Source organism: Lycium barbarum, chromosome 6 (assembly GCF_019175385.1).
Source record: "Lycium barbarum isolate Lr01 chromosome 6, ASM1917538v2, whole genome shotgun sequence".
Lineage (NCBI taxonomy): Eukaryota > Viridiplantae > Streptophyta > Magnoliopsida > Solanales > Solanaceae > Lycium > Lycium barbarum.
In genome coordinates this window covers 105,585,146-105,602,286 of record NC_083342.1, presented here as the reverse complement: position 1 = coordinate 105,602,286, position 17,141 = coordinate 105,585,146, and the positions used below count along the sequence as shown (strand labels likewise).

Here is a 17,141-nt window from a genome sequence, read left to right as displayed (position 1 = left end):
TAAGGTTCCTAGAAGAGAATTTAGAACAAATAAAATTAAAAGATTACTTCTTCTTTTTTTCCAAGTATCCGGTGCTACGCTGAAATCCGATTAAATTTAAATTGCGCGTTGCAGGATCCATTTTGGTGACAGCGTTTCCAAAGGATTTTTCTCATTCCTTGGGCTCGAACACAATAAGTTAAAATATTACTAACACATATTGATGAGATAATAATAGTTTCAGTTTACAACCAAAACAATTATATGGATTGTGAGATTACGTGTGTAAAAACAAAGAGAAGTAAATACTACTACTATTATCTTTCCGTCGAGAATTCCACAAGTGCCCCGTGAATTTTGATGCATTAACCTAGTAGCTCGAACATCAGACACGTGAATATGTCAACTACTAGCAAAGAAGCTGTAACTTATAATGTTAGCCATTCTCTTTTGTTCTACCTTTTTTTTTCCTTTTTTTACTAGATTATTATTTGGAGTACATTAATAATAATAATAATAATAATAAAAGGTGAGTAGTACTGTATTAGGAAAATTCTTAAAACCATTTGAATATATTATTATATGTTTTTTGAAGGTAAATTCATCAATTGTTTTAGAAAGTCTCTCTCCATAAATCAGATTGGGATTTTACTAGGTTTATGCCGCCATTGCTACTTAGAGAAACTCAAAGACAGTTTCTCATAATGAGCCCGTTTAGATTGGCTTATAAGTTGCTTATAAATTGTTTTCAGCTTTTTTGAGTGTTTGACTGACCAGCTTTAAGTTATTTTGTGCTTAAAATAAATTTAAAAAATTAATTGAGCCCGTTTAGCTTAGTTTATCTAAAACAGCTTATAAACCAAAAAAATAAATTGACCAACCCCAACTTATTTTCTTTTAGCTTATAAGCTGGGCTGATTTTTTTAAGCCCATCCAAACAGGCTCAATGTGAGCAGAAAATGCCATAGATGAAAGTGATTTGTACGTCAATCTTTAGTCTTTTCATTACGAAAACCTTTTAAGCACATGAAATAATAATAATATAATAATTATATTAAAAAAAAACTTTACTCCTATTGAGTGTCTATAATAAAAAATAAACGAAAATAAAAATAAACGAAAAGGCTCAAATATGTCATCGAACTATTGAAAATGACTTATTTATGTCACTTATAAATAGTTTGGCTTATTTATGCCATCGAACTATTGAAAATGACTCATTTATGTCACTCGTCAATAGTTTGGCTCATTTATATCATCAACTATCAGAAATGACTCATATACCACTCATCAAGAGTTTGGTTTATTTAAGCTATCGCTGTTATCAAAATGACTCATTCATATTAGTTTTCATTAATGACGATTTTATAATTTCAGATATGACCAGTAAATACAAATAAATGAAAAATATGCATGTGCATGTAGAACTAGTTTTTTATGATCTAACTATCATGTAGTGATATTTTTTTAGTTTAATTTATGAGTTTTATTTTAATTGTTTAATGTGGTGTCAAAATGTATGAGTAGGATCAGCACTATACCTCATCTGCTCCAAAGTGATAAGCCAACTGATAACACATTGACGTGATAAGACAAAAGGACAATTACTATTCCTACACTTGTGGTTGTAATGAATAGACAGAGAGCAATAATTAATGAAGCATATAGATAAGAGCAAGGGCAGGTACATTGCGTGTTGAACCCTCTAATTAACACTAGGATTTGTAAAACGGAGAAACTTAAAAGAGGAGTTAAATTTAATAATTGATTGATATTTATCACTAGAGTTGCTAATTCTTAGAGTAGCAATTAAATTATACTGCTTTCGTCACGAACTAGCAATTTCCCAAGAAAGAGAAAAGGGGGCTGATTCTTGCAGCCTTTGCTAATAGAAGTGCCAGGGAATAACATTTCGATTCGTGTAACCTATTTTTTACTCTCCATGCTTGACTTACGGACAGGTTTAGAGCAGCAGACAAAGAAAAAAATTTTCAGTCAAGGACGCTACGCCCACTCCTTATTGAGGGTCGTTTGGTACACCAACTGAGTTATCTCGATACTAATTTATCCTACATATAACTTAAATAAAATCTTCTTAAATGGGTGCCTAAAAGGCCTTTCAACGGTCAGCACTATAAGGACACCTAAAAGTGAAGCATTTTTTTATTAACAAAAAAAAAAAAAATCCCGAAAAGAAAGAAATTATACCGTCCGTATATATAGAGAGAAAAAGTTTTTTTTTTTTTAAAAAGGTCACGTTATTCCCGTAATTTTCTCCTCCTGTTTCCTTTCTAGAAATTTCACATTTCTCCCCTAAAAAATAATCATTCTCTCGCTCTTTCTCTGTTTGCTTTTTTTTTTTCTCCATTTCCATCGAAGCACATACATTTGAAGCTTTGAACTTTATTTTTCCATTTCTTTCTTCCTTTTTTTTTTTGGTTGGGTTTAGAGGATTGAAATCGTTTGTCAGCTCTGTTTCTGGCGCCTTTCTGCATGCAATTGCATTGGTCAGTATATCCTAAAACCCGACTATTTTCTTTTTCGTTTCTTGTTGCTCTTGTTTTAAAATATTGTTCAAATATCGATTTTCACCTTTGACAGATGAAGTTCAAAAAAAATAATAAAAGGAAACAAGCTGCTCTGATTTTTTAAGGAACACAAACGTTTTCATATATTCATGTCTTTTTTTTTTCTTTTGCTTCTTCGTAGCGACAATGTAAATTCCACTAGAAGTGATCATTTATTGGATACATACAGTAGAAAATTATGGAAACATGCTTTTTTTAAAAAAAAAAAAATTATATTTGCATTTGATCATTGGATATTGGTTAGAACTTTTTCTTAGCATTTGGTGTGAATCTTGATTTCGTAGGAAAAATTGATCTTTTTCTCTTTGTTTGCTCAGAAAATAAGGGAAAAAGGGAAATTAAACTGAGCAGACTTTTCAGAAACATGGACGTTTTGTTCTTTGTTAAATTCGTTTTTTAACCGAAGTTTTTTCATTTTAATTATAGGTGAAAGGCACTGGAAGCTTTTCTCTTTGCACTGGTGAGAATCTTAATGTCTTAGAAATGATGTTTTTTTTTTCTATTTGGGTGTTCAGTAGATTTTGCAAACTATTGAAGAAAAACTATAGAAATTTTCTGAAACATATGTGGCTTTGTTTCCCACTTAAACTTTTTATTTTTATTTTTTATGGGAGCTGTTTCCTATTTATTAAAGTTTTTTTTTTCTCAAGTCGCTTAATGTACTGCTCCCTCCGTTTCAATTTGTTTGTCGGGTTTTGAATTGCATGGAGTTTAAAGTAAAGAACTTTTTTAAATCTTGTGGTCTTAAGTCAAAGATATGTGGAATGTACCAAGTCGCCCTTTAATCTTGTGGTCTTAAACATGCCACGTGGGAAATTGGAATTAAAGAGTTGCCATAAAAGGAAAGAAGCCTTCTTTTTTAAATGGACTAATTAAAAAGGAAAGTAAGACAAACAAATTGAGAGAGAGTAATTGGGATCATGGCTTTGTTGTTTTTATTGCATACACATTAAGTTTGCTGTTTGTCAAGAATCTTGTTAGAAATATGTATATCCATGTAGGTATAAGCATGAGAGTTAGAGAACATCTCATTTACCTAAGAGATAATCTTATATTGAAGTTATGGGCCGAAATAGAGTAAAAAAGGACTCTAACTATGTTGGGGGTTGAGATATAACTGATTGATTGATTAAATTTATTTTTAGGAAGCCTTTCCTTTGCATGTGTGAGATTCTAATTTCCTAAGGAAATTGTTGTTTTTGTTTTGGTTGCTCGAAAAATTTGGAAAATAAATGGAGTAAGCTGGGGAGATTTAGTTAGAAATTATTTTTAGCTGGTTAATGAGAATTATTCTTTTCTGCACCCTTGTTTCGAAGGTATACTGTTTTACTTGCCTAATTGGATTTCGATTTATGTGGGACATTCTATTTCATGGAATATAGTAATGTGCAGAAGTTTTGTTTTGATCTAGGACAGCGTAGAGACATGAAGGAAGCAAACCACGGTGAAACTTGGCTAAGTTGAAACAAAGTTGGTGAACTGTGGTTGTAATAGGAAGCGGCAAAAAAGATGGCTTCTGTGCTGGCTCTGTTACCAAAACTGGGCTCTTTGGGTACTTCAGATCATGCAGAAGTTGTATCCATTAACCTCTTTGTGGCACTCCTTTGCGCTTGCATCGTCCTTGGTCATCTCTTGGAGGAGAACCGCTGGATAAATGAGTCCATTACTGCCCTCATAATTGTGAGTGTCACTCCTTTTATTCTACACAGGGGTTTCCATGGGAAGACACATAATGCAGATGGTGTAAAAGTATCAAAGTTGAAGTGAAGTATCCATGTCGCCCTTGAATGTCTTTTTACTTTGAATACAAATTGCCAGTTCGTCATTTATATTTCTTACATTCCCTGATTTGCTTATAATGCTTACATTTATTTTCATGTTTGTTAATTGCAGGGATTGGGTACAGGAGTTGTTATCTTGCTCATAAGTGGGGGAAAGAGCTCACATCTTCTGGTGTTCAGTGAAGATCTCTTTTTCATATATCTACTTCCTCCAATCATATTTAATGCAGGGTAAAATAACCATTTTCCTCTCTTGTTACTGTTTTTTGTGCTTCATTGCATGTTTAGAAGGTTGCCAAGAGCTTTCTACTTCATAAGTTTGCCTTCTGGATGTTATGTTTACTGACAAGGAAGCATTCAAAAATATTTATGCTGTCTCATTGTCATGGAGTATGATCTGATGATATATACTATCCAGATAGATATCCCTGTCTATAAACAATAGGGGAGGATATTTAGGTCAGCTAAGTTATCACTGTAAAGATTGGCAATGTAGTGTAAACTAATAATATAGAGCCAGAGTATTATCAATAATCAGACTAGAAGCATTACTTGGATGACGAGGAAGTTGAACGCTAATTCATTGATTGAAGATGGTGAATAATGGAATCAAGGACATTTATGCGGTTCGAAACATTTCATTGAAGTAGTTCCTGGAAATCATGTAGGAGCTTGTTGATTTTCCGGCTAGTATGCATATCCTCAGGTCTTTATCCGCTAAGCTATGGGTTAGTATGTAATTGCAGCTTCTGGTTAGTATGTAAGCAAGAATTATCAGGAGAATAATTTCATCTTGTTCCATAACTCTGTTATTGATGTTTGATGAGCCTACATAGTAGTGTGTGCTGTCAGATATCTTCTCAAAAGTTTAGGTAGACATCTCTACCATCAGTCCTACTTGAAAGCTATCACCAAGTTGGAGAGTTGCTGTGTCAACTTGTCGACCTTGCTCATTAAAAATGTAATTGTTGAAGTTCTCGTACAAGGAGTCATGAAGACCAGTTAGACTAAAAATATGGGAGTAGCGTTATTGGATCTTATGGATGATTAAATCATAAATGGTCGTAAAAATGAAAGCGAAGGTCTAGAGAATTTTAAAAACCCTATAGGAGGAATGATCAATAGAGAGGATTGAAATGTTAGTAAAGGTCTCGAATTTTCTGTTGCATTGATCTCCTCATTGACCATTTTTCCATGTTTGCTAGTGTATCTTTTTTCTCTTGCATACGGAAATCTCATACTGGCCTGTGTCTTGACTGCTAGTATTTTTTCCCCCAAAAAATTAAACATTACATATGTAACTCTTTTACAGGTTTCAGGTAAAAAAGAAGCAGTTTTTCGTGAACTTCGTTACCATAATGATGTTTGGAGCCATTGGTACACTGGTCTCATGTGCAATTATTTCGTTAGGTATTATTTAAAGCATTGTTTCCAGCATATGCTTCGACATTATTGCAAAAGCTCATGTTGTAAGTTTTATTGGTTAGAGAGGTCCTCCACCAGAGAATTATTCTGCAACTGGGGTACCTTGTCAGCAGATTGATGCTTGTTGTGGTTTTATCATAACAACCACTAAAGGTACTTAGTTTAAAGAGTAGAAATTACACCCAAGCCAAAGTTGTGTCATGCCGGTCTGCTTTGAGATGTTCTCTCCATGTTGTACCTGATCTCTTCTTATTTCCCAAGGTCTTTCCTACGAGTCAATGAATGATGAGGGATGAAACTGTAATAAGTTTAATGATTTGTAGTGGCTTTTTTTCTTGCTAAAACATGTTCATTTATCAATGTGCCTGTCCCTCAATAGGAATTTTTCATTATCGATTTTCATATGCTTTTCCACATATCAAGCCGCCTATATGGTGTGCATGATGTCGTGTCCATGGCCTTGAAAGTGACGGTGAACAAACAATTATACTCCAGCTGTTCTGACGGTAAGGAAGAAGAAGGTGATTTCAAGATGGCTTGATTTTGCTTACCTTCTTTTCATCAAGCAATGATGCAAAGCTTCTCTATTCAAAATGACTGGGACTAGGGTAGATTTGTTTGACACCTTAAGATTAAGCATTTTAGTACGTTCACCTAGAGATTTTGCCGGACATGCTACTGTGTCCTTGTTTTCTGGCAATGAAATTGTCCCTGTTATATCCCAATCTTTGAATAGAATTTCAATGTAGCATGTGTTCTCTCAAGCTTTGTTAATTAGCCTTTGTTGATATTCTTTCTCTGCCATGTGAAGGTGCCATTCAATTCTTCAAGAAGTTGGACATTGGATTTCTAGATATTGGGGATTATCTCGGTATTACTTGAACCATTGTTCTGTTGCTGGTTGTTTGTGTTTCTATCTCTGACGGCTTTTATTACTTTCTCTTCTCCGTTTGTTAGCAATTGGAGCAATATTTGCTGCCACAGATTCCGTCTGCACATTGCAGGTACAGAAGTAGTGACCATCATATGGCTGATGCTGATGACCCAATATAATGCCCTAAAGTACAAGTTTTTGCTGCTGCAGGTCCTACATCAGGATGAGACACCCCTCCTTTACAGTCTTGTATTTGGAGAAGGAGTTGTAAATGATGCTACATCAGTGGTGCTTTTCAACGCTATTCAAAACTTTGACCTTTCGAGCGTGAATCTCAGTATAGCCCTCCATTTCCTTGGCAACTTCTTCTATCTGTTTCTTGCTAGCACTTTACTGGGAGCAGCAGTAAGTTTCATTCTCTGTGTGTGCGTGTGTGTGGGAAAAATGATGTGTCCATGATGCGTCATTTATCAAAATCTTTGATATTGACTTCTACTTGGGCTTTTCCCCTTAAGTTGACATCTTATTCTTACTGCAGACCGGTCTTCTTAGTGCTTACATTATCAAGAAGCTGTATTTTGGCAGGTAATGCCTCAATTAAGGATTTTGTGGTAGCACACATTTTTGGTTGTCCTGCTGCAATGATGTTACTGATATGCTTTGATTACAATGAATTCATTCCTTAATTGGTTAAGTTGCCTTAACTTTGCAAAAATAAAACATTTTTCTTGTAATTAATAAATGGGGTCTTCTTGCAAGCTTGATTATTCAGATATGATGCTTTTCCTTAGGACGTCTGTGGACTCTAGCTCAGTGCCTAAATCCTCTGCCATAGTTGATAGGTATACCTACAACAACAACAACAACATGCCCAGTAGAATCCCACAATGTGGGGTCAAGGGAGGGTAGAGTGTACGCAGACCTTACCCCACCTTGAAAGGTAGGGAGGCTGTTTCCGAAAGATCCTCGGCTCAACAGAGAAAACAAGACAAAAAGTCAGATAGGGACAAGCATATCAAAAACAATATGAAAACGAGGAATAACAAAAGCGAGAAAGTCATGATAGAACAGTCTGGAAAGAAAGGAGCATTAGCTAACATAGATAAATAAGATAATCAAAGTACAAGGCCCAACAAATATAAGCAGAAATCAAATGGCAATAAACGAATGAGCAAAACTATAACTACTAGGATGAAAGGATAAGCAACCTAGCCTTTTATCCTAATCTGAGTCCTCCACAACCTCCTATCTAAGGTCATGTCCTCGGTAAGTTGAAACTGCGCCATGTCCTGTCTAATCACCTCTCCCCAATACTTCTTCGGCCTCCCTTTATCTCTCCTGAAATCGTCCATAGCCAACCTCTCACACCTCCGCAATGGAACATCTGTGTCTCTCCTCTTCACATGCCCAAACCATCTCAGCCTCGCTTCCCGCATCTTGTTCTCCACCGATGCCACTCCCACTTTGTCCCGGATATCTTCATTCCTAATTCTATCCCTCCTAGTGTGCCCACACATCCATCGCAGCATTCGCATTTCCGCGACTTTCATCTTCTGAACGTGAGAGTTCGTGACTGGCCAACATTCCTCCTCGTACAATAAAGTCGGTCTAACCACCACTTTGTAGAACTTGCCTTTAAGTTTTGGTGGCACTTTCTTGTCACACAGCACTCCGGAAGCGAGCCTCCATTTCATCCACCCTGCACCAATACAATGTGAAACATCATCGTCGATATCCCTATCTCCCTATATAATAGACCCAAGATACTTGAAACTTCCTTTCTTTTGAATGGCCTGAGTTCCAAGCCTCACTTCCTCGTCAGCCTCATGCGGTACGCCACTGAACCTGCACTCCAAGTATTCTGTCTTGATCCTACTCAATTTAAATCCTTTAGACTCTAACGTCTGTCTCCAGCCCTCCAGCTTAGCGTTAACTCCGTTACGAGTCTCGACAATCAAGACTATGTCATCCGCGAACAACATACACCAAGGCACCTCACCTTGTATTTGTTGCGTCAATTCATCCATCACCAAGGCGAATAGAAACGGGCTAAGAGCTGATCCCTGATGCAACCCCATGAGAATAAAGAAGCGCTCCGAGTCTCCTCCTACCGTCCTTACCCTGGTCTTAGCTCCATCATACCTGTCCTTTATCGCTCTAACGTACACCACAGGTACACCTTTAGCCTTCAAGCATCTCCATATGACCTCTCTTGGCATTTTGTCGTAAGCCTTTTCTAGGTCAATGAATACCATGTGCAAGTCCCTCTTCCGCTCCTTATACTGCTCCACCAATCTCCTTACAATATGAATAACTTCTGTAGTCGAGCGCCTCGGCATGAATCCAAACTGGTTCTCTGAAATAGGCACACCTCTCCTCATGTCACGCCCCGAACCTGGGCCTGGACGTAACACGGCACCCGGTGCCTGACTGCATGTGACCGAGCGAACCAACTGGCTGGCTGAATCAACATGTGATACCAAAACATAACTAATTTATAAAATAAAACTAACACATGCTGATTAACTAAAAGTCTCACTGAAATATCATAATGCGGAAATACTTAGACAATCTGAAATATATCTGACAGTAGCATCAACTGCCAACAAGGCTAACATAATAAATATCTGACTGTCTGAACTGTGTCTATGAAGCCTCTAAGAGTACTGAATAATAGAGCTGTCTATAAACTGAAATAACTGGAAAAAGCTGACAACGCCCCGAAGGAATGTGGGGCTCACCAGTAGCTGATACGTGCACTCCTAATTAGCTGAGTCGTCAACCTGTGTATCGTTACCTGCATCGCGAGATGCAGGCCCCCAAGCAATAAAAAGGGACATCAGTACATTTGAATTGTACTAGTATGTAAAGCAACTGAAGCAATAAAATACTGAAACTGAAACTGAAACTGATAACTGTAACTGTAATAGCAAGGAAGTAGAGATATGAATACTCCCTGCTCTGTATCTGAATCATCTGTATTATCTGTGTTTGTATATGTGGGGCCTCGGCCCAGTAATAAATGCACGCTATGGCCTCGGCCTAGTAGTGCGTCAGTCAATGGCCTCGGCCATGTATACGTGTACACAAGACTGTGCTGTGCCCTCGGGCAAAATCACATATGTATAATTATGGTTAATTAATAAGGACTGAGACCATAACAACAATGAATAGTGCTGAACTGAAATAGACTTGCTGGACTGAATTGAAAACACTGACTGTTTCTGAGCATACTAAATTTCTAGACTGAGACTCATGTGGTAACAATACATAAGTCTATAAAGATTACTTGCTGAGTTCATGATATTCAAATTGATAACCATGAACGAATTCTGTAACTGCAACCCTAGAAGATAACAGTTCTACAACATACCATAAAACTGGGCTAAACTGTATTCTGAGTCAAATTACTGACAAGTATGAAGAATGAGGCGTAGGGAGAATCATGAACATTCCCTAACGTAGATAGTTAGCCTCACATACCTTAATTCCAGCCTTTGAGCGTAATACAATGTTCGTCAACCCTTTCAACTTTGATCTATATCAATACAAGTCAAAGGGATTCTATATTAGCAATAATATTCATGTTTTGGTCATCTAAGCATTTTATCAAACACTTAGTGGGCATGAAGCTCCACAGTCTCCATTAATGGTGATTTCTTCACCCAATTCCCATTCTATTACTTCTAGGTGATTCTACAATCTTAATTAGATGTAATTAACATTATTCTCCATCACCCATATGAATACTACAATCCCAAGTCAACAATCCAAAAACCCTAGCATAGTTCATATAATTCTCTTTATCAAACCCAATTATTATTCTCCCAAGAACTTATCAACACTTTAATCATCATGAAACATCATAAAACTTACCTTAGTTATTGTAGGAATAAGCCTTGAGTTGAAATGCTTCACTTGAACAAAACTCTAGTTCCACCTTCTATGGAATTTCTTGACTTGAATGGATTTGATATGTTTCTCACACTTAGTTTTGTGGATTGATGAAGTGGATCTTTAGTTTCACTTGGATTCTTGCATATGAAGTGTTTGGATGGCTCTAGAGAACCCTTGAGTCGTGTAGGAGAAATGGGAATGAAAAAAAATGAGTTTGGGTCTCTTATTAATATCTTAGAATCTGACGCATCGGGCAATTCTACGCCCATTTTAACTGACCGTCAAACTGTTTGACGGACCGTCAAAATGGTCCGTAAAACTACCCAGCAAAAATTGAGTTTCTGCTATCATTTTACGCTAACTTGAGTCAATTTGACGGACCGTATAATTGTTTTACGTACCGTCAAAATGAACCGTAAAACTGCCCAGCAAAATATGGTTTTCTGTGACCATTTTACGGACCGTATAATTGTTTTACGGACCGTCAAAATATTATACGGACCGTAAAAATGAACTGTAAAACTGACCAACAAAAAATGATCCTCTGTGACCATTTGACGGACCGTATGATTGTTTTACGGACCGTCAAACTGTTCTACGGACCGTCAAATGGTCCGTCAAAATTCTTCTGCTCGGACAGTCTGTCGTATAATGGGCATAGCTCTTTGCACAGATGTCCGTTTGAGGCCCATAATATACCGTTGGAAAGCTATTTCAAGGGGATACAACTTTCATCAAGGAAGTTTTCTCAAAATCCAAATTAATAGAGGGGTTATGGTCGATGGAAGTAAGACCTTCCATAAACTCACTTGCAAACATGCCCCGTAGAGTGGCTTCCAACTTTTCTTTGCCCAAAGACATTTCTTATGACTTAATTGGTTTTCAAAACACTTCCTATAACCCTCATATTGGTTCCATTATATTATCATCTTATGAGTCAAACTTTCGTCCGAAGTTACGAGGTGTTACACCTCACCCTCATCTCCACCACCCTTTCACACACTTACATAGTGTGACTTAGCAGCTTGATACCTTTATAGTTGTTGAAGCTTTGAATGTCGCCCTTGTTCTTGTACAAGGGAATCATTGTACTCCACCTCCATTCTTCGGGCATCTTCGCTGTCTTAAAAATGACATTAAACAACCCAATCAGCCACTCCAAGCCTACCCTGCCTGCACTCTTCCAAAATTTCTCAGGAATCTCGTCAGGTCCGGTAGCTCTTCCCCTGCGCATCCTACTAACAACTCCCTTAACCTCCTCAACCTTTATACTCTTACAATATCCAAAGTCACGACGCCTATCAGAGTACTCCAAATCTCCCAACACAATGTCTCTGTCCCCTTTTTCGTTTAAGAGTTTATGAAAGTATGACTGCCATCTCTGTCTAATGTGAGCTTTCTTTACCAACACTTTGCCATTCTCGTCCTTGATGCACTTTACTTGATCCAGGTCGCGTGCCTTCCTCTCTCTCGCCTTGGCAAGCCTAAACAACTTCTTATCCCCACCTCTATCCTCTAGTTCTGCATAAAGGCTGCCGTTTTTGCCGCCGAAACTGCCAACTTCGCCTCCTTTCTCGCCATCTTATACTTTTCCCTGTTCGTCCACTTCTCTTCATCATCCTTGCTATCTACCAACTTCACATACGCCTGCTTCTTTGCTTTCACCTTCCCTTGGACTTCTCCATTCCACCACCAATCCTCTCGGTGCCCACCACGGCGGCCTCTTGAGACCCCCAATATCTCTCTAGCTGCTTCCCTAATGCAACTGGCCGTCTTATCCCACATACTGCTTGCATCCCCCCTACTATCCCACACTGCCATAGCTATCAGCTTCTCCCCCATCTCTAGGGCACTAGACAAAGTCAAACTCCCCCACCTAATCCTCAGTCGGTCATCCACGACCCTCTTATTCTTCTTCCTCTTTATCTCCAAATTCATCACCAATAGCTTATGCTGGGTCGTAAGATTCTCACTCGGAATGACCTTGCAGTCCTTACAGAGGCCTTTATCATCTTTTCTAAGAAGTAAAAAGTTTATCTGCGTTGCAGCCACCGAGCTACAGAAGATTACCAAGTGCTCCTCCTTCGGAAAACTCGAGTTGGCTACCACTCGAGGTGATAGGTATACCTACAATAAGTGGAATTCTATAATCTGGCCTCATTTGCAGTTATATCTATTTGTTGCTTATTAGCAAACCGGCAAACCATAGGAACTTTTAGCAGCCCGAGATCTTCTTATGGAAGTAACTTGAGAGAGCCAGGACATTTTCTAGTAAAAATTTAAACATCATTCTTGTGAAAGTTTGACATGTATAATTACAGGTTCGTATTTAGTGAAACTCTGCTTAGTTCCTCTAACTTAATTGCAAAAATTCTCTACCCATTTTCCCTGACTTCCCTTATTGCAATAATAGTAATGACAAGTTACTTTTACTGTCTCCAGGCACTCCACAGATCGTGAGGTTGCCCTTATGATGCTTATGGCTTACTTATCATACATGTTAGCTGAAGTAAGATTTTAGTTTTAGAACTTTGCCGTTTGTATCCAATATACATGTTTCTGATACTAGTGACTCAATTCTTCATCCTTTGCAGCTATTCTATTTGAGTGGGATTCTCACTGTATTTTTCTGTGGTATTGTGATGTCCCATTACACTTGGCACAATGTGACTGAGAGTTCAAGAGTCACTACGAGGTACAATTTCCTATTTTTCTGCCGTTAGGTTTTCCAATACATTCTGCCTGGGGAACAGGGTTTTGTGCATTTCTTATTAGAACTTGATGGAATAAATTTTTTCATCTGCTACCTCTTGTTTAGATCATACCTCAGAACCCTTACAACTACTAAAAGGAACAGCTGATCTAATTAGCTTTGGCAAACAGAAAAACTCATTTATGTAGCTTATCCAAACATCATTTATATAAATGATCATGTGTCACCATCACTAGCTATTTTTGGAGGTGACATTTGTGTCCACATATTTCGTCTAAATGTTATCGGTCTTTGTTTGTGTAGGCACGCTTTTGCAACTTTGTCATTTCTTGCTGAGACTTTCCTCTTCCTCTATGTCGGTATGGATGCTTTGGATATCGAGAAGTGGAAATTTGTTAGTGATAGGTATGCTGAAGCAGGATAGAATAGAGATTAGTATTAACTCTTTCATGGTTAACCTTTCTCCCGTTTGACTTATGGTCATACAGTTCGTAGTTCTTATCAGGTGCTTCTGTTATTTCTTGCAGTCCTGGATTATCAGTTGCAGTGAGTTCAATACTGATGGGACTAATCTTGCTGGGGAGAGCTGCCTTTGTTTTCCCATTATCATTCTTATCCAACTTAATGAAGAAATCCTCGGAGGAAAAAATTACCATTAGGCAGCAAGTGAGTTGTGGCTTGATCAAATTCTCTTATATTAGCCATCTCATACAAATATCGGTTACTAACTTTCTTTTGTAGGTGATAATTTGGTGGGCAGGTTTGATGAGAGGTGCAGTATCCATGGCACTGGCATATAATAAGGTAAAAGTGCTATTCATATACTAGGGCCCTGTTTGGACATGATTCAAAATTATGATATGGAATCAGTGATTTGAAATCAGGTTGATTTGAAATTGAAGTTTTGTTTGGACATGTAATTTGGAGTTCTTACGTTGTTTTTCTTCATATAAATCTGAAAACTCCACAAGTTGTGAAAACTATCAAAATTTTCCCACAATCTTACCAAATGAGCAAACCATAGTGCATAACAAGTTAATATGCTACCAAAACGGCCTTTTTAAAGGATGCAACATCTATTAATCGAACTTTAGTTCAATAAAAAGGAAATTGAACATGAGTTGTAGTGGAACTATTCTAGTTGTAGTGGAACTACTCTTTAATATAATCCTTCCACGTGGTACGGACAATTTTTTCACGCCAAGCATGCATTTCCGATCAGATGACCGAGAAAACGAACCAACGTTGTTATTTTGAGTCACATTGTACATTTAAAAAATATATCTACCAACTTATGGATTTTTTTTACAATAAATAGTTATGGTTCGAGTTTTACACAAAAAAAAAAATTAAAATCATGATTTGGAATCTCAAATCCTACTTTTGTTTTTGGAAAATTTTGAGATTTGAAATCATGATATGAAGTTGAGGTTGAAATTTTGTGCAAATTTATGGTCCTAATTTAAACAGTCACTGCCATAGTTGACCCTCTCTTCCAGATCCTCATAAACAAATGCCTGATTTGAAATCAAAATATGAAATCATGATTCCAAATTACATGGTCAAATGCTTGCTAGGACCATTGTTCTTACTTTTTGGGAATATTAGCCCTTATATGACACTTTATGTTACTTATTTTCACATCCCTGTATTCTTTTATGTCATGAACCATTGATCATTTGGTCATGCAGTTCACTCGTTCGGGACACACTCAATTGCAAGACAATGCGATAATGATTACCAGCACCATAACCATTGTTCTTTTCAGCACAATGGTATGTACCTCCTGCCTCTGCCTTGACATTCTTTGTTAATACCTAGTTATCCAACTATCCACTCGTGCGCGAAATCCAAAATGGTAAACGTGTTTTTTTTTTCTTTTTGTTTTTTTATCTTTTTTCCAGGTATTCGGTTTAATGACAAAACCTCTTATAAGCCTCCTGCTGCCACACCAGAGGCAGTTGAGTACAGTGTCATCAGATGCAAATACTCCAAAGTCTCTAACAGCGCCACTCCTAGGCAGTCGGGAGGGATCCGAAGTCGATTTAAATGGTCAAGATCTTCCTCACCCACCCAGTCTGAGGATGCTACTTACCGCACCAAGTGATAAAGTGCATCGGTACTGGCGCAAGTTTGACGATTCATTCATGCGCCCCGTATTTGGTGGTCGGGGATTTGCTCCTCCTGCCCCTGGTTCTCCAACGGAACCGGGTCCATGATGATGTGCACGAGAGAAATGAAATTGACGTGAAAAAAAAATGGGCCAAGGGACTTCCAGTGGATCCTTAAAAACTGTATGTGTACAGATTGCTGACAGCATTATGAGCTTCACCCAGATCCTATACATTTAGTGCTGCTGTCACTTAACATTGCTTTAGCAAACTATATAACTGATTAAATGATCATAAATACAAATATACACAGCAAAATCATCTCGTTAGGGGTCGAGTGTTTAGAAACGGTGAAGCTTTGGCTGACCATGGCGAGCGTGTTTGTAAGTTAATCCGGAAAGACACTTTCCTAGATGGTGATATGTCTATTCTAACTTGTTGTAAATTTTGGCTACTGAAGTGTTTCCGTCTTGTTCTTGCTTATGTACCAATTTGTGGTGTTATTACCTGGTATACATTCCAGTTTGTAACATTTGAACTTCAGAAAGAAATAATTGTCAAAAGGCAGTAATAAAATATAATTTTGAAGGAAGCTTTTCACGAAGTGAATTTCATATCCCTCGTTTCAACATGAGATTGATATGTAGCTCTTTCGGACTTCCCATTGAACGATCACCGGAACTAATTAAGGTCCGTTCTGGATAATCCATCTATAGAGTTTTCATCTTCTACGTGTTAGAATTGCGTGAATATATTTGGATGTTAGAGTTGCGCGAATGTATATGCAAATTGAGGATTTGTTTTATTTTTGAATTTAGTTACATCATGTTATTAGTTTTTACTTTTTAAGTTTGTTTCCTCCTTGAGGACTGAATAGTGTAATTCAAAAACAATTAATTCAACTTTAACTACTTGGCGAGACAAGTAGGTCAATATTAAGCTATTTCATGTGAGAAACCTATCCCGCGACTCATGAGTTTTGGAAAAAAGGTCAAGAAGTAGCAAGTATAACCATCAAAGCAGAGACCAAAACAGGGCTCGACAAAACAAAAAGTATCATGGTACGTCGTCAGCGAAGAAATAAGGTGACCAGCTGGAAGTTTTTGAAATTCCAACAATATTTGCTATATAAAAAGAATCCGAAAAGGAATCAGAGGAGAGAGATAGAGTAACTGTCGTTCTAACCGCTGTCAGAAGACGCGAAGTGAGGGCGTTGTGACATTTCATGGGGACTCATGAATAAAGTAATTGTGTTATCGGCATAAATTCCTATTCATAAATTCGCACTTCCTGAAGGGAAACCTTGGAGCAAATGCACTTCCTAAAGGTTTTAAAAAATCTTGGAACAACGGTAAACTTGTCTCTGTTTGACTTATCGGTCATGGATTCAAGCCGTGAAAGAATTCATTAATGTTTGCATTAGAATAGACTGTCTACAACGCACCCCATGGCCCTTCCCCCAACTCTGCTAGCGCAAGATGCTGTGATTGCACGGAACTGCCCTTTTTTAAAAAATAAAAAATAAAAAATCACGCGCTTCCTTCATGCTTTTCTACATCTAGTGTTGATAATAGACGAACACACTAAAGAGGGATATCCTGAATATGCCCGTCCTTTATTCCACGCCCTATGAGCTATATCCTCTTGAACAGCCAAACAGTCCTAGATCAAAAGATGAAAGGGATCTTACTTAAAGTCGTGAAAACAATACAATATTCCGCCATATGCCGTAAATTGGGGACTCTACGTCACAGTTCCAATGGTTACTAACAT

At 37.6% G+C, this 17,141-nt stretch overlaps 1 protein-coding gene across 3 annotated transcripts; it reads left to right on the top strand.

Moving 5' to 3' along the window:
* Positions 1 to 2,221: 2,221 nt before the first annotated feature.
* On the top strand, positions 2,222 to 15,960 carry LOC132645213 (sodium/hydrogen exchanger 2). 3 transcript variants are annotated; one of them, XM_060362063.1, is made up of 16 exons: positions 2,222 to 2,486; positions 2,994 to 3,027; positions 3,984 to 4,247; positions 4,461 to 4,579; positions 5,661 to 5,758; positions 6,585 to 6,644; positions 6,731 to 6,777; positions 6,858 to 7,052; positions 7,186 to 7,232; positions 12,987 to 13,053; positions 13,139 to 13,239; positions 13,561 to 13,662; positions 13,785 to 13,923; positions 13,999 to 14,061; positions 14,949 to 15,032; positions 15,162 to 15,960. In XM_060362063.1, exons 3-16 carry the CDS (start codon positions 4,077 to 4,079, stop codon positions 15,474 to 15,476), a joined length of 1,608 nt encoding a protein of 535 aa, XP_060218046.1. In that variant the 5' UTR covers positions 2,222 to 2,486; positions 2,994 to 3,027; positions 3,984 to 4,076; the 3' UTR covers positions 15,477 to 15,960. The 3 variants fall into 3 exon arrangements, with proteins under 3 accessions (XP_060218046.1, XP_060218047.1, XP_060218048.1); XM_060362064.1 differs by having other exon boundaries at positions 3,979 to 4,247; XM_060362065.1 differs by lacking the exon at positions 2,994 to 3,027.
* The last annotated feature ends 1,181 nt before the right edge of the window (positions 15,961 to 17,141 follow it).